This window comes from Chanodichthys erythropterus, chromosome 17 (assembly GCF_024489055.1).
Source record: "Chanodichthys erythropterus isolate Z2021 chromosome 17, ASM2448905v1, whole genome shotgun sequence".
Classification (NCBI taxonomy): Eukaryota; Metazoa; Chordata; class Actinopteri; order Cypriniformes; family Xenocyprididae; genus Chanodichthys; species Chanodichthys erythropterus.
Window position 1 is genome coordinate 34,111,994 of NC_090237.1, and position 18,290 is coordinate 34,130,283.

Sequence of the window (18,290 nt, forward strand, 5' to 3'; positions counted from 1 at the left end):
AATATCAGGAATTTCACTGTTTTAGCTTTTGAGAGAACTTCATGTTTAACCATATTTTGTAACGTAAGAAAGTGTGTTAATTTATATGATAAATATAATAAATCAGGAAGCTAAATGAGGAATCTCTAATGATTTGTGCTTCTAGTGCAGTAATTCTGATGAAATGTAAAATGAAATTTCTCAAATGACAAACATGATAATCAGTTGAACCAATATTAAGCAGCACTATCAGGTTAATCATGGAAGATGTGTGTACATAGTTATTGAATTTTTAATGTATTTTTGAATAAATCAATAGATCCTACAAAACAATCACGTTATTGACCCATGATCATAATCAAAATGTCTCTTTCAGATTCTGATTCAAGTTAAAGAAGTTTTATCCAAACTTCCAAGTCTTGTTGAAATTTCATTAAAAGAGGTGAGAGAATTATATTAGTATTATTTTTACAGAGACTTCTGTCACTAAACAAGTTTAAATTCATTTTCTAGCCGTGTGTGTGTGTGTGTGTGTGTGTGTGTGTGTGTGTGTGTGTGTGTGTGTGTGTGTGTGTGTGTGTGTGTGTGTGTGTGTGTGTGTGTGTGTGTGTGTGTGTGTGTGTGTGTGTGTGTGTGTGTGTTCTTTTACATGATTGTTTTTTTTTTTTTGTCAACCTTATAGTAATTTCCTTTGATGTTGAAATGATTTTCTTGTTCTCACTGTTCATTTCTCTTGTTGTTTAGACAGAGAAAATAACTATTTGTGGGGACACACATGGCCAGTACTATGATCTTCTAAATATCTTTGAGTTGAACAGCTTACCATCTCCAACTAATCCTTATGTATCCTTTTCCTTTTGGGTTTGTAATCTTAATTGTGAGAGAGCTGTTCTCATGAAAATTAATATTATATTAATTTGATTTAAATGAATAAGCTACACAGTCCAAGCTTATCCTTTGCAATGTTTTATGCTTTTATGATTTATGTTTTTACCCAATAAAAGGCTGCTTGTGGCAGAACAGTAACATGTGGCCTCGAGTGACATGATTCTTATATAAAACCCCGGCAGCAGCAAGATGATGAAAGGCGCCAATGTTCTATAGTTTGTTATTATTAATTATAATAATATAAACAATTAAGTAATATAGTATAGCCAGACTTTGCAGTGTTATTTTTTAGCAACATTGTACAGTAATTATTGCACAATTATGTGCAACATTGCACAGTAATACACATTAGCCTTGACATTAGGATCTCAGCTGTTCAATGGTGACTTTGTGGACCGCGGCTCTTTCTCTGTAGAAGTCATTCTCACACTTTTTGGCTTCAAGCTGCTCTATCCAGAACATTTCCACCTGCTTAGGGGTGAGGACACACCAAAGCTTCCTTGTATTATACCAGCAGAATTCCCAAAGACATTTCAAATGTTTTGTGTGTAAGAGATAAATGTTATCATTTTGTTTTGTGAAGGTAACCATGAGACAGATAACATGAATCAGATGTATGGGTTTGAGGGTGAGGTGAAAGCAAAGTACACTGCCCAGATGTTCCAGCTTTTCAGTGAAGTTTTCCAGTGGCTTCCTCTCGCCCAGTGCATCAATAACAAAGTACTGGTAAGAAACAAGTTGAATATCAGATTCAATATTTTCTGCTGTCGGAATTATACCACTTAGTATTTTTGTCTTTGAATTAGGGCTGGGCAATATATCGCATGCAATTGTCACGCGCCTTTCGTCAGTAAAGCCGGTTCCCTGATTACCGTTAAATCGCCATCACCTGCTTTCAAATGGAGCGGCATTTAATAGACAGAGCCGTAGATCACTGATAAGCCACGCAATATCGCGTTCATATCGCAGATGAATCGCCTTTGATAATGAATGCGATGTTGCGTCGCTTGTCAGCGATCTACGGCTCTGTCTATTAAATGCCGCTCCATTTGAAAGCAGGTGATGGCGATTTAACGGTAATCAGGGAACCGGCTTTACTGACGAAATGCGCGTGACACGATATCGCCCAGCCCTACTTTGAATTTGAGTATGAGTTGAATTGTGTTTCAGGTGATGCATGGAGGACTGTTTAGTGAGGATGGTGTGACCTTAGATGACATTAGAAAGATCGACAGGAACAGGCAGCCTCCAGACTCTGGTAAGACATGTCTGATATCACAAGATAATATTGTTAATGTCAAAGCTTATATGGTCCTGCACTGTTTGTGACCTCAATGATTCCATAAATCATGTGGAGAGTTGTGCTATTACTTGTGATCAGATTTAAGATTTTATTCTGGAAGTTCTTACAAATAATTTGTAAACTATTAGTTTATAGTTAAATCATAGTTTGTATTGTAGTCTTAACTTTGTTAATATATTAATAGCCTATTTACAAATTGAGTTCCTCATTCATTGTCACTGTAATTAACACAATTATTATTGATTAATTAGCTCATAAAATAGTTAGATAATGTTTTTAATGCTTCAACTTTTTAACCATATAAGTAATGTATAGTATATATAAACCAGTAGTAAAAGAGTTGTTAATGGTTATTAGGAGTAAATAGTTCTCAGATTAGATTAGGTTGCTTAATGGCAGCATTGCATGCTTGATCAATCAATGTCTTTGTGGGTTTTGGTTCTTTTGCAGTTAAATGCTGTAATGACCTTTTGAAATAACTAAAATAACTTGAACTGAAATGGAATTAATAAAGCATTCAACAGCGCCAAAGTATAAAGTAGTTTAATTGCTCACCTGGTAATAACATGCTAACTGAAAAACTGGAATAATATGTAAATTTCACCCTATAACTGCTAGGTTCCAAAAACCCCCATAGCTTTTTAACATCCACATAGTGATGCCCTAGCAACCACACAGACAACCTAGCAACCACATAACACTGCACTAAGACTGCTCAGAAGGCCTGGCCAACCACACGCAAAACTCTAAAATGGTATTAAGTGTTGCACGACCAAGCACTACTCTCATTTTTATGAAAGTGTAAAACTCAAGTTGTAATTTGCAACTCTCTGTTGCACAGGTCCAATGTGTGATCTCCTGTGGTCAGATCCTCAGCCGCAGGTTAGTTCCTGTTCCTCTCCTTTAGCTAAGCAAAAGTTTTAGGTCTCAGCATTCACCTTTACTGTGTTTGACTGATGTGTGTTCTCTTCCAGAACGGACGGTCCATCAGTAAGCGAGGTGTGAGCTGTCAGTTTGGGCCTGATGTTACTGATCACTTCCTGGAGCAGAACAAACTGCAGTACATAGTGCGCAGTCATGAGGTGAAAGCCGAGGGTTATGAGGTCACTCACTCAGGGAAGTGCATAACCGTGTTCTCAGCGCCAAACTACTGGTACGATAACCTCTCTGTTCTTATTTTGTGTTTTTGCCCTTATTAGTGCATTGTGATTTTCACAAAGTGGACATATTAATGGCACAATATGTAAGATTTTTGGATTAAAATATAAAAAAAAAACTAGAAAAATATGTATTTTGTTATGTATTTTTTTCCAACAATGTTTAAATCCAGAAAAATTAGCTATTTTAACCAGTGTAACTCATTGCATCTCCCTGTCAATGACATCATATCCGCGTTACCCTCGATTTCCAGTTTTACTTCCATAAAAACCATGGAAACACAGAAGACGCTTTAATATATTATGCGTTTTATTAGACAGGTGAGCAACTGTTTGGATACCTTTATTGACACAGAAAACTAATCATTGTTATAGTTCAACATGGTTAGTCTTATTGTTACACCCATATTTGAATTTCTTGTTTTCTTGATTTAACGTAACATGTTTACATCATGCCTCAGAAACAACACTATTTTGTCAAGTGTCTAAAATAGCATAACATAACATAGCATCAGATGCAGCTTTATTTTTAGTAACAGTAATGTAACATTTTCTCCACCATACGTTTTAAAATGAACTGCATGCCATTTAGTAACACAAGTTATCCAGCTTTTATCAATATAGAATGAAATTAAAATAAGGTCTATTTAAGTGATAAAATGTAACTGTAACAAAGTTCAGGGACAAAGGAGGCAGATATGGAGTCAAATTAATGCCTTAAAGTTTTGCAAAACAAAAAAAAAAACAAAAAAAATTGAGCAATAAAAAAATGTTTTGCAAACAAATATTAAGAATTGCAAAGGAAAAATAAAGTATTGAGCAGAAAAAAATAAGTTTTGCAAACAAAAATAATAAATTGCAAAATAAAATAAAGTAGTGCAAAAATAAAAATATAATCAATTACAAAAATCAATCACAGCTGTAACCCTATTTTATCTTTGCCACATATTTTTCATGCTCAAACCTACTAAATCATTTGCAACACTCATTTTATTCTGCGTTTCAGTCAAGCGTGTGTTCACGATACTGTTTTTTCTTTGCGCTTGCACTTTTCTGTGCGGTTCTCTTTATGGCACTGGTTTGACGTGGGGGTTCTCTTTATGGCACTTGTTTGACGTGGGGGTTTTTTATTGCTCAATTCTTTTTTTTTTTTTGTTTGTTTTGCAAAACTTTATTTTTGTGCAAAACTTTAAGGCATTAATTTGACTCCATAGGCAGACATTAAGCAACTTAAATCGTAACTTTAATCATATAATATGCCACAAAGTAAAGGAGAAGCTGCAGCCGACTGCGGCAAATAAGCATAATAGAAACAGCAACGTAGAAATGTCCCAGGCTTTCTGCCCCGCTCGGTTTCATACCACAGTAACGTTGATAAAACTTAAGTCCCTGAGTCCCGTCGGATTGTTTTTCATCATCTGTGGAGGTGAGGACGACTCCCATGATACCACATTCACAACGTCACCAAGCTGTGCCTTTGTTATTGTTTTGAATAAGCAACCTCTAGCGGCCAAACTTACATACTGTGCCTTTAAATGTCACTTATTCAAAACAATAACATGGGATTTGACAGCTGTCTTTGGCGATTTACTACTGGATTCATCTCATTAATGTAGTACTGTAATGATATGAGTCTTTCTTTAATTAAAATCTGTGGTTAAGGACAGTATAAAAAAATACCACCATGATATATAAACTTTTCAAAAATCCACTCAGGTACAGGATTCAATTGGTTCTTAGTAGAAAGATTGGTTGATTGGACACATATTTAAGATCAATGATTTGAATCAATGATTCAGAGGGTAATAATTCAATATTGAATTCTTGATGCATCATGATGCATCTTGTCCTCCAATTTGTTGATTAATAATACACACAGTCAAAAGTATTTCTCTTTCAGCTTTATTTACCAGCTGTAATCAAACAAATGAACACGTCAAATTACACAACAACCTGTCTTTTTTTTAAAGTTACTCAGAATGTTAACAAAAAACTGTTTTTCAGGTACAGTCTATTTAACATTAGCATTCAAGCAAGAAATAATACAGAAATTGAATAATAAAATGTAAAAATAAAACACTTCACTGCATTAAGGACACAGGCAGCAGGGATCCAATAAATGGACATATCCAAATTCTTTCTGAACTCTTTACGCTCACTTAAAGGGGTCCTTGATTATGATTTCACTTTTTTAACTTTAGTTAGTATGTAATGTTGCTGTTTGGGCATAAAAAAACATCCAACTACAAAGTTACGACGCTCAAAATTCAGTACAAAGGGAGATGTTTTCTTTTACAGAAATTGCTTTTTAAGGACTACAACGAGCTTCTTCCCGGGTTGGTGACATCACAAACCCCAATTAGCAACCAAGGGGGTGTGGCCATGTTGGTGTGCTTTAGAGAAGAGGAAGAGTTGTTGTAGAGTGTTGTTACCATGCCCTCATTTTATGCCAGACTGCTTCACAAACGAGGGTCAATTCAATGCTGGATTTACACAAAAGATTAACATGATGGCACATGGTAGTCGATGAGTTGAATCACAGCAACTACATAAATTTACCTACTAACCATTCAGAAACGTCCAGTTGCATTCTAAAAGTTGTAACTTTTTCCTGAGTCTCTCCATCAGTGTCCGACTCTGGTTTGAACAATGTAAGGCTGAACACCATTACTGACAGTCGTCATTTTGGCTGCATGAGATTCTCCAGCTTTGTTGTTGTTGAGCAAACAGGTTGAACTAACCTTATAAGTGTGTATATCAGTTTAATATCCTTTATTTATTTTTATAATATTAGAAAATTTTCAGGTAATGCAACCTTATTGAAAGCAAACATTTGGTGTGCAAACATGTCATAATCAAGTCAGAATTGAATGTTTGAACCCTACTACAGACTCATTCAACATCAGTTACAAATTGTGTATCTTCATGTCTTTTTCTTTTCTATGTGCTTCCTTTTTGCTCTTAGTGACCAGATGGGAAATAAAGGAGCTTACATTCATCTCAGGGGATCAGATCTCAAGCCAGAATTCCACCAATTTATTGCTGTGGTCAGTGGAATTACATTTTTATTATTTACATTTATTCATTGTGCAGTCATTTTTATCCAAAGCAAGTTACAAATGGGACATCACAAGATTATGGGTATGGATGCAACAAGATGAGGAAAATGGTCTGGAAATGTCATACATGGCATTAATCACTGTAAAATTATTTAAATATTAATATCATTTATATAATTATTTCAAAAAAGTGTTGTTTATATTGATTTTTTTTTTCACTAGTGTGTTCAAAATATCTAGTTTTGACCAATAATTTTCCTTTAGGTGCATCATGCCTGTAACTTTTTTATTGTAATGTGGCAACCTCATATAATTAGAATTTTTTTTTTCTTTTTCCTTTTCCTCAGCCTCATCCAAATGTCAAGCCGATGGCATATGCCAACTCTCTGATGCAGCTTGGTATGATGTAGAGGTTTTCCATTGATCACACAGCAGCTGCTGTGGTCTGAAGTCCACACCATCCCTCTAAATCCACTCTCACATTCTTCTCATTTCTCTTTCAAACAAACAGTTTCTTCCTTGTGGACATGCACACACTTTTACAGTACTCTTCATACCTGTAGTTATATAGGGAAGAAATCACTGAGTCGTACATTGGCGATGCCTTGACTTTCAAACAGAAATAGGAATGTTTTTATGGATGTATAATGGATGTCATTCTTCGGTTGATGCTCCCCAAAAGACACACCCCCCACGCCCCCACACCCTTGTCATTAATGTATTAGTTCATGTAGAGCCGCATAGTTTGAATTGGAAGTTGCTCTATGATAATGGAGCTGAATTGTACCAAAGAATGGGCAAATGTATACAATGCATCCCAAAGGAAGAGTGCTGATGTAGAATTTCAGCTCCTGTGACCATATTATGAGAACCAGATGCATAAAACCTTATCAGCACTTTTACCCAAAGGTGTGTTTCTACATAGCGCCTTTATTTTGAAATTTTGCCCCCATGAATACTTCATAACCCCACATCCTATTTCATGTTAGTGAAGTTCTGTTGGGAGGGAGAACAGCGTGTCATTTAATTTCTGTAGCAGTAATGTGTTGTATGTGTCATCTATCCCAAAACTTTAAAAAGCATAATAAAAAAATAAAAAAAAACTTTTTATAACAAGCTCCATCAGGACTCGACCCAGAGCATCTGTCTTGTTTCTGTGTCAAATAACCTCGCAAAACAAGTTTAGGTACTCTGTAACTCCAGTAGTTTTCTTCACACACTCTTTCCCCTTGTCAAGTTCAGTAACTGTTTGGTGTTCTCCACTATGTAGGCAGCTCCCACATGTTCTTTCTCCCAACATGCTTGACTGAAATGCACTGGAGATCTTCTATAACCCTTGTACCTTCCACTGTTTGTCTAGCAGATCCTGAACCGTTTGTGTGGACTTAAAATAATACAGCAGAAACCTACCTTCCTCTCTTTAAGCGCACAGCAGCCATGTCCCATGCCCTTGACTTTTTAAAGAATATCATTATATAACACACACACATATGTATACTGTATCATTGATACTGTATCATTTCTGTGTACATGTTTGGAAAAAAAACTTATTGAATAAAAAATGCCAGTCCAATAATGTAGAATGTGGTCATACTTTTTGAATATTTGAACACTCTTAAAGATAAAGGTTCTTTATTGGCTTTAATGGTTCCATAAAGAACCTTTAACACCCATGGAATCTTTCCAATGATCACTGAAAGGTTCTTTGGGAAACCAAAGGTGGTTCTTCTATGGCATCACTGAAAAAACCCAACTTTTGAAACCTTTATTTATAAGAGTGTAGTGCCAAAGTTGGCATTATCAGCATTGGCTGCAGCTGATAAGAAAAAGAGTGTTTCATTAATTTAATGGGCACTAAATAAGAGAAAATGCCATTTTATGTTTCAATATTGCACAATAGGCATCATGTCTGGCAGAATGCTTTAAATAAAAAATATGAAAACGAAGATGACTAGATTCTAACCAATGTTACAGAATGTGTGACACACAAATTTTCACGGAAGCTGAGTTCAAATTAATCTCAGATGTGAGCATAGGCCATAAAGATGTAACAGACACATTTCTTTAACCACACTACCAGAAGAGAAACATACAGTGTTGGGAAAATGGGTCTAAGACATACAAGGCCATATATGTTGCTAAAGGTTAGCCAAGCATTGGGAATAGAATACAAAGAGACTTTCTCCCCAATAGCAAATATCACTTTAATACGAGTTTTGATGCAAATGGCAGTTCAGTATGATCCAGACCACCAGATGGATGTAAAAACAGTCTACTTGCTCCAGCTGACTGATGAAATCAGACATAAGTAAAAAACTAGTCTGTAAACTGAAAGGCTCAAGTGGTTTAACACAGTCATGTAGCAAATGGAACAAAATGGAAAGTGATATTAATTATCACAGTTAGTAATGGTTTATTAAATGTTGTGAAAATGTTGACCTCAAGATTTGAAGTGAAAGATCTGGGGAAACTTCAGAAATCAGAAAAGGTACATTTCAAATGTTCTAGAGAGATTGCATATTTGATGAGGTACTTGAAGGGTGTCATAGATTCCAATCAGATTTTAGACAAAAATGCTATTAAATGAGGGTGGCTGCTGAAGATGACCAACTTCAGTTGGTAGCTTCCACTGAAAGGAAGATGTATAACAAATTTATCTTGGTACAAATGACAAACAAAACATGGTTAAAAAAAAAACTATTTTAGAAATGTGCCATAAATGCTTATAATAATAATACTATTAATAATAGATTAGTTTTGTCCTTAAAGTTTTTTAAAAAAAAAAATATGCTGTCACATTTAATGCGCAGTGACCTTTACACCTCTAATTATATTACATGTCATAGTCTCAGGATTTTGAACATTTTCCCCTGGTTTCACAGACAACTAGTACCAGACTAAAATGCATGTTTGAGCTGTTTTGACTGAAAGCAACTTGCACTGACAGATCTTAAAATATGTCAGTGCCATTGTTTTGTCTCAAGATGTATACCAGTAATGTTTTTTTCTAAGGCACATTTATAAAAGCTACTTAAATGCCCTAATTAAACTAAGGTCTGATCCTGGCTTAATCTAAAACCTTCATGTCATTATCCATTTTTGGCATTTTGTCTTCAAAAGGGGGCAAACAGCAGTATATTTTATGTAACATTTAGTTCACATGTTTGACCAAAGGGTCTAACAGTTACTAACCACTGAGGTGTTGTTGATCAAGTCAAAATAAAAGGTGCAATATTTTGTAGGTGGTCTGTATTACTTTTGTTATACAGTAGTCAACATTTGAAGTGGATCAAAAGTTCATCAAAGTCATTTTCTATTTGTAAATATGTGCAATGCACCTACGTGTAAATGTTGCAACAATAATAACCCCATACGCTAATCTCGTTTTTTCATGTAAAATGTCATCTAAACTATCTATGTTCTATTTGCATGTTGTAGGCCTGCATGTAATGTGTTCTCAAAAAGTGCTTACTATATTATTTAGTATGATCTAAAAATTTATTGTAATACATCTGTTAAAAAAAGAAAAAGAATAAAGTCACGATTTACCTGAAACTAACTCACAAGCCCAACCCACACACGAGTTCCTTTCCATCATCCGCCTTCAAAAAAAAACAAAAAAAAAACATGAGTGACAACCACAGGACTCTTACCCACTCTCACATACAGTAGCACAAACGCATGGAGCGTTTTACTGTCTATGGTTTTCACTCATAGCCTAATACGGACGCCATGGGAAGAGCTGATACATAATATGCATAAAATGGAAGTGGAGGAAGATTTCTACTCATATGAATTCAATAATGATGACGATCTGCCGGTGTATAAGGACAGTGAGGAGTTGTTCGCAGCTCTTCGGCAAAAGGAGGATGAAGTTCTTCTTGCTGCTCAGGTGGGAAATGCTCTGCTCATAGAGAACAGACAGCTGAAAGAAGAGAGAGACGCACTTCATGACAAATACATGCAGCAGCTGGAGGTGAGACTCGAGACAAGTTCTTCCCATGGTCGTTTCCATTTCTCTGCAGCTTAATAACCACACTGTATTTATAGCGAGTCGTCATAATTTCCGTCTTTTGTCTTTTTTTGGCGACACTGTTGTCTTCTAAAGGTTGCTGTTTTATATACAACGTAATAATGTGTAATCTGATGATGTTAGAGCTTTCCTTTAAACGAACTTTACTCTCTGACCCATTTTTTGCAGTGCCTTTAAGCAACTGGTGCCATGATCATTTTTAGGAACTGTATGAAGTCAGGTTTACACAGGTCTCCTAGCTGAGTGTCTTCATTTTCAGCTCCATATCTATTGTATTATCACTTCAAACTTACTTTTTCTGAAATGTTTTCTTGGAACAGTTTTTTTTTTTTTTTTTTTTTTTTTTTTTTTCCTTTGAACAGTATTCTTTAAGGCAAAGGAAAGGACACACTTTGATAGTTTATCTAATACAATCAGACGTTTTTTGGTTTTCGAATACCTTTTAGGCCACTGTATGATTATATAAATATGTATTTTAGGCAGATGTTCAAAATTTCATGCAACAGTAAGTAAATTTAACAAGTTCTTTGCATGGTTATCATTTTGAAATGATCTGAACTAAGAAATGAGAGCAGGGCCACATCAGATTTCATGTGTGTTGTCTCATTTAATGACTGCAAATCAGATTCAGTCAAAGTATGACTTTGAATATGAAATCTGTTACCTTAAAGGGATAGTTCACCCTGAAAATAAAATTATTTTATCATTTATTAACCCTCATGTCGTTCCATACCTGTATGACTTAATCATATGGGGAAATCAAAACAAGATATTAAAAATCTTTGATCCCAAAGGCTTTCATTGTATGAAAAGAAAGTACTAAGATGTTTTTAAAAATATCTTCTGCAGCATTTATTAATATTTGTTCATGTTAATTTCAACATTTACTAATACATTACATTATCAATAAATTAAGAGTTATATTTTGTTAACATTAGTTAATGAACTTCAACAAACAATGAACTGCTGTATTTTTTATTAAATAATGTTAACAAAGATTAACAAATACAGTAACAAATGTGTTGCTCATGGTTATGTAAGAAAAAAATGATGAGGACGTTGAAAATCTTGATGAAGTTTATTGCAGCATAGCAGTGACAAAGTACATGTAGCACCTTGGGTTCATTGGAGTCGGAATGAACCCAGAACATCCAAATTCTCAAACCTTTTATCCTGTTACAGTTTACCACTCTTCATGTAAATGTAGATTATCATGTTTTACCAGCTGTGGTCTGAATGTTAATGAAGTTGTGACACCTCATTGTCTGAGATGGTTCTCTGTGTCCCACAACCATTCCCATTCTACATTTGATTACCATTTGCTCAGGATTTGATCAACCAAATGGTACATAAACAATATACCAGTTGACTTTCTTCTTCTCTATGATAATTAAGCCATTTTGGGGATGAGCTCATTCTAAAATATACTTTGGAGTGGAATCTGGATCGAGGCAGACTACAATTTCTTATAGTTAGTTCATATTAGTTAAAACATCAACTAATGTTAACAAATGAACCTTATTGTAAAGTGTTACCATATCTTCTTTTGTGTTACACAGAAGAAAGAATGTCATACAGGTTTGGAATGACATGAGGGTAAAATGGTGGAAATAAATGGTGACTGTATTTGCAAGTTTACTACTACTAAAAACAAATGTCCTGGGCATAGTTAGTGTTTTGCTGTAGGATCCACTATTAATGTAAAGTTTTTTATAACTTTAGTGTGATATCTCAGATTGGTATAAGTGAAATCAAACACTGTGAAGATATGATTGTGTCCTCAGGAGCTGCAGCAGGGCAGGTACGAGCTGCGGGTGAAGGTGGATGACTGTAAGGCACAGTGGGAGAGTCAAGTGTCCGAGCTGGAGCGAGACGTTCAGGAGCTGCAGGTGCAGGTGGAGAGACTGAACCAGACTCTGAGTGAGGCTGAAAGAGAGAAGAGCAGACTGAAGCATGAGCACAGCGAGCAGAGCCAGAGACTCAGAGAACAGCTGCAGAGGGTCAGTGAAACCTACTATATTGTACATCATCCCTTACATCACCCAACTTTTACCCTTCTTTTCAAGCATCACTTTTACTATATGATGTTTTATTAACAAAATTTGGGAGGAGCAGGTGCAGATAATTAGACTAATTAGCACAAGTGGAAAGCATTCAGCTAATCAACCAACAACAAGAGGTATATATACTGCAGACTTTCCTCTGTTCGTTGACAGTTTATCAGCATCCCTCCACCACCCCATCTCCTCACTTCTAGTTCTATTTCTCATTACCACATCCGGGGGGAGTACTCTGGGTTCGGGCCAAAATTCTGAGCTCAGAGCCCTCCCCCTGGACAGCACGCCAAATACGCATTACTTTACTCAATCTAATTTTATGTATATGTGAACTCATGAATGCTCATATTTTGGGTAGTAATCTGAACCCCGAGTATTAATGCTTGGTGTATCATTGGAACTACAGGGATGAAATGACATGAAATGAGTAGTGCAGCATTTGACCAGTAAGCAACCACCACCACACACTCACATTTTCCTAAAATATTATAAAAATATATTTCATCAATAATTGAACAATGTCATTGTAACCTTTTGCCTCGCCTCACTCATATATATATAGTGATCGTAGTGACAAGCCAGTTTTCATGATATAATCATTAAAGGCATGTCCATTGAATGTTGAATGTGCCCTTTATTAGCCAGACTTCAAAACCTAACCACACACGTAATACATACACATACGCAGGAGTCATAAAAGAATAAAATGATTAGAAGGCCAGTAATGCAACATATACTGTCTCTCGCTCAGATAAAGATGACTTCACACTGTTCCTTCCCTCAGTTTAGCAGATATGAAATGGTAGAATGGGCCATCCACACAGTCCTAAGCCTAATATATGCTTAGTAAACCTATGGGTAACACAACAAGGTTGAGTTGTTAACTACACAAGTAAACATGAACGAACAATGAACAATGTATCTACACCATTTGTTAATCTTAATGTTAATTTCGACATATAATAATACATTTTCAGTTAAAAAATTGTACCCGATAACATTAGTTAATGTGCTGTGAACTAAATAGAATGAACAAAAATAGAATAATTGTATTTTGCATAAAGAAAATGAAACATATTTTAGGATATTTAGTATTTTTTCCCACTATGATTTTATTTTTTATAATAATTTTCTTTTTTTCACATTTTTAATTCACATTATTCATAATGTTATTCTCATTACCATAAAAACAGTAATGTTTTACATTATTACAGTAAAATATTACTGTAACACAATTTTTTTTTTTTTTTGTAAAAGAGAAAGTACAAAGTAGGACTTGTCCAAAAAGTCAAAACAAGAAGAACTTGTCTCTAAAAAAACAACACAAACCAACTTACCGTATTAATATATAATTTGATTATAAAGAAATATTGGATTTAGAAGAATTAATGTACAGATATCAGTAGTTTTACTTTTACTATTTACTGTTTTCTATGACTTCTTTTATGTGATGGAAAACCTAAATTTAGATGCACCTGCTCCTGTTGACTCATTCACACACCTTGCTCTCACATTGGGCTGGTATTTAATCTTACAGACTTGTTATGCTCAAGGTCAAGGTTTACAAATTTTTTTTAGGTGTTTGCACACTTGCCAGAATTCCCAGTTCAAACTCATGAGCTCATTTAAAAAGCTGTTCATGACATTTAATCCCAGTTTTGTATGACAGACATGCCAAAACACTCTGTTATGTTCTGTTATGTGTGTAGTCATATATTGTTGTCAGTTTGGATTAGAGTAATGACTAACTCATACTGTTCCACTGGGTGGTCCCACACCCTCTTATTCTCCACACGTCAGCTGACTCAAGTAGACGTAGAGACTGTCTTTGGCTATTTTTTTTTTCCAAGAAGTCAAAGTTCAGGAAATACTGATGTTTACTGTATGCATCCTGTCCTGCTCTGAAGCAAGAGGAAGTATGTCTTACTCATTCCTCTGTGGCTTCCACCATGTCTTAAACTGCTCTCGGATGGTGTCTAGAGTGGAGTTATAGAAAAACGTCTTGTGGTTCAGTTGCAGATGAGCTTTTGTCAGTTATGGTAAACGGCCTTTTGTCCAGTCCTTGAAAGGAATGGTAAGTATTTAAGCTATACTTTTTGAGACAAAAGTAAACTTGTGTGTCTGTCTGTGTGGACCAGTGTCCCCATCAATTGAATATGCTTAATGGACATACTAAGTAAAAAACCCTTTATGTGAGGGTTTGGATTAGTTTAGGTTTAATGTGTGTAATTGTAAGTATTCCTTACAGCCTGTTGTTACTGTTTATTACATACTCTTAGCACCTAACAGTCTGTACAGAATCAGAATCTGAAAGAGCTTTTTTGCCAGGAATTAGTGTTGGTACTGAAGCTTCCAGTCCACGCATACAAATACAAAAAGAGACATAGTAATAAAATTTAAGAATAAGGTTTAGTTATAATAAACATATTTACAGATTACAAAGATTTTTACAGTTTTATGAATAATATGAATAAACAGAAGTGATATAATATAACAGGCAATAATAATAATATGAATAAACAGTACAGAGGCACTAAGAGAGTCTATCAGGAGAATACGGGGTAATTTCAAGGAAATCGGCCTCCCCCAGTTGTTTACAGAGAAAGCTCAAAACAAGCATTTGTTTTTTCCAGGAAAGCTGTGCCTTCCTGTTGGAGGGAGTAAACCTGCATGCTTGCATCCTGCTAGGTTTCTCTCAGGTGCTGGGTCTTCTGACAGTTTTACCAAATCTAACATCCATTCAGGAGTATCAGTATGAACTGTGTTGTTGTTACTTGTGGGACAATGAACAGGGATATTTGTATGAATATAAAGTAATGTATATTTCCTCTGCACATTTTTTTATCACCTTTAAATAAATGTTTACTGGAAGTGTAGAGTTGTTGAGGTCACACGACTCTGATTCAGCAAATCAGTCACAGTTTAATTGCGTGATTTGTAAATCATTCACACTTGTGCTGTTCTCCAATCACCTGCTGTGAGGTAATGCTACACCTACCTTTGACAAACTGCATGATTTGAAGTATCATTCAAGTTTAACACCTGTATGAGCAACAGCAATAGTGATGCATCCCACCATAGAAACACCATCAATGGTATTAAATTGGTTATGTGCAACGTTTTGACAATGTTAAGAAACAAATATTCTTCTCCAATAAATAAGTCTTAAAGATGCAGTAAGCGATTTAAAAAAAAAAAAAAAACGAACACCAAAACACACTTGTAGCCAATCAGCAGCAAGGGGCATATACAGTCATGATGGGGGAGGAGAGAGAGCTCAGTGCACAAGACAGACATTTGCAGGACGAGGGAGATGGCAGAGAAAATATAAAAGAGGAAAAGGCCAAGGGAATATAAAAAAGAAGGGTTACGATCAGGCAAGAGGTAGAACCCTCGTTAATATCGGAGAAGCTTTCCAGTGTTGGAGAGACCTTAAGGAGCGGCAAGGCCTGAAAACAGACGCAGAGGTTGCTTTATTTCTTCTCAATACGTGTCATTGGTTTTCACAACCTGTGTTTCACAGAACTAAGATATGCATGAATATACTTGTGTGTCATCTTCATTGTTTGTTCATTTGCATTATTATTTTATAATGCCCGGATTATGCCCGGATTGTCTAAACCTCTTCCACTGCCCGTTTTAACCATCGGCTCCCAAACTGTGTCTGAAAAGTGAGAAAACGTACTCGTAATATATGGTTTTTCTTTTGGTTCCCCTTTTAGTGATCACTATAACCTCTTAATCTTGTCACATTTGTAATATATTAGTTACTTGGCCTATCGTGTTATGTAGGGAGCTGTTCATGAAAGCTGGGATGACCTTGCCATCGAAGGAGTAGAGGAGCTAGATACCAATTAATCATTCAGCCTGAATTATCATAGTAATACAAATTGCTTTCACTTATTGATGACATCAGCAGCAGATTTAGCCATAGTCGTTGCCTGTGTTACATAGCATGTACTTGAATGTGGGGACAGAGGCATCAAGATAGGGGTGTGATCGTTTAGGGTAGGGACATGTTTGTTTTGGTGATTTCAAATATCAACAGTTTTTACCAGAAATTGCTTACTTCTCCTTTAAATCAGAAGCATCCAAATTCATGCACAGAATTTAACAATGTATATAAAGTTGCTTCCAGAGTTATGTGCAACATTTAGGTTTTTTGTTTGTTTGTTCTTGAAGCAAATTCACTCTTTTTGGGGTTTTTTTTTGTTGTTGTTTTTTTTTTTTTTTTTTTTGTTCTTAAAGCAGATTCACTCTTTTGACAGCATTTGTGTCATGTAAAAAAACAACATATATATATATATATATATATATATATATATATATATATATATATATATATATATATATATATATATATATATATATATATATATATATATATATATAAATATATATATATATATATATATAGTAGTCTCTTCAATAAAGCTTGTGACACAATCTGATTAAGAAAGAAATTGAGATTTATTAGTTTAGAGAGATTGATATTTTTCACCAAGAATGCCATCTGGCTTGGGACATCAGCTGGCAGGATCGTTATTGAATGCTACAGGGGCTAGACTTGCACTAGTTAACATAATAGCACGTTAGCTTTATCTCCCGTCCTGAATAGCCTTTCCCTCAAGGGACCACTAACCTTGTGGTGGTTGGTAGTTGAGTCTCATTGAACCAGGACCTCTTGCCACCCCTCCATATGCTGTTGAGCGTGGGGTCATTCCCCGCCCCATACACACTCACAGTATCTAGGATGATGATGATGCCACTGCCAAGACCAAGATGCCAAGCTGCATCTGTCATGTGGCTCTTTGATCGGGTTCTGAGCGTATGTGATGAACGCTGATGGCTGTCCAGTTATCTGCTGATTCAGGTTTGTCACCACAGGCCTCGGAACGCCCAGTGCAGGCTTTTGTTTAGCTCTTATCAAGCGAACTTAACTCCTTTTCATTATGAAAATGGGACACATTCCTTAGTGGAAAACACGTCTTTTTGTTATTGTTGCTCTCTGTTCTTAATTGTGACTCTCTGGAATATCAGCCCATTCAATTTGTGAACACACTGCATGTATTTGAAAGCTAAAAAAAGAGTTTTCCAGTTCAGATAGTGGTTTTTGATAAGTGAGCTGTGTTGTGTATTTTTAGGGTATGGAAGTGGAGCGAACCATGACCAGCGAGCTTCAAAGACTAAAACAGGAAATGAGAGAAAGGGGGCATGCGAGACCCCAGGATGAAGAAATCATCAATGCTCTTAGAGAACAGGTGAGAAACAATTCCACACTTGCACACTCAGATATCTGTATGGTGTTATATATGATGAAAATATATTCAAATAATAGTCCAACACTGCAGCTTTCCATGCATGCTTGTTTATTAAATATTATATAACAGTTCATTCCGGACCTCAAATTTGATTGGCTGAGTGACGTTCAAAGAGTGCTTTCCACATAATAAAGTGACAGCATCTGTAGTGTGAACAATTATAGAATTTGTTGACTTTAAAGTATAGATAGAATAATGTAGCGGGAAAGTTGTGATAGTTTTGTGTGTGTGTGTTCAGGTAGCACGGCTCACGCAACGGGAGCAAACACTTGAACAGAGCTTGAAGATGACTTGTCACGAGAATGAGGAACTCAAAGACAGTGTGTCCTCACTACACAAACGCCTGGATTTACAGGAACAACAGAGTCACACACACATACAACAGGTTCGGTTGCTCAATTGAGCAGAATGCTTAATGCTAACTAATAAGGTGGGAAACTGTTGGCCTTTAGATTACGTGGAACTGGAATCTGGTGGTTCAGGATTTCTGCCT

At 35.7% G+C, this 18,290-nt stretch overlaps 2 protein-coding genes across 5 annotated transcripts in view; both read left to right on the plus strand.

Moving 5' to 3' along the window:
• The window catches only part of ppp5c (protein phosphatase 5, catalytic subunit), a 49,945-nt gene extending 41,962 nt beyond the window's left edge, over positions 1-7,983 (plus strand). Inside the window, exons 5-13 of the mRNA XM_067365629.1 lie at positions 356-421; positions 724-822; positions 1,240-1,345; positions 1,451-1,593; positions 2,038-2,125; positions 3,012-3,052; positions 3,145-3,323; positions 6,293-6,374; positions 6,734-7,983. Coding sequence (XP_067221730.1) covers positions 356-421; positions 724-822; positions 1,240-1,345; positions 1,451-1,593; positions 2,038-2,125; positions 3,012-3,052; positions 3,145-3,323; positions 6,293-6,374; positions 6,734-6,796 — 867 coding nt within the window. The 3' untranslated portion in view covers positions 6,797-7,983. The remainder of the gene's footprint in view (positions 1-355; positions 422-723; positions 823-1,239; positions 1,346-1,450; positions 1,594-2,037; positions 2,126-3,011; positions 3,053-3,144; positions 3,324-6,292; positions 6,375-6,733) is intronic.
• A 2,049-nt stretch (positions 7,984-10,032) lies between these two features.
• si:ch211-235m3.5 (BICD family-like cargo adapter 1) overlaps positions 10,033-18,290 on the plus strand; it is a 28,424-nt gene continuing 20,166 nt past the window's right edge. For 3 of the 4 annotated variants that reach the window (XR_010892129.1, XM_067364651.1, XM_067364652.1), the window contains exons 1-4: positions 10,033-10,362; positions 12,204-12,419; positions 17,621-17,737; positions 18,036-18,182. Coding sequence is in view for 3 of the 4 variants with exons in the window: in XM_067364651.1 (XP_067220752.1) it covers positions 10,087-10,362; positions 12,204-12,419; positions 17,621-17,737; positions 18,036-18,182 (756 nt within the window). In the remaining variant the exon portion in view is untranslated. Of the gene's footprint in view, positions 10,363-12,203; positions 12,420-14,340; positions 14,551-15,109; positions 15,290-17,620; positions 17,738-18,035; positions 18,183-18,290 lie in introns of those variants that run through there. The other variant, XM_067364653.1, reaches the window with a different exon arrangement.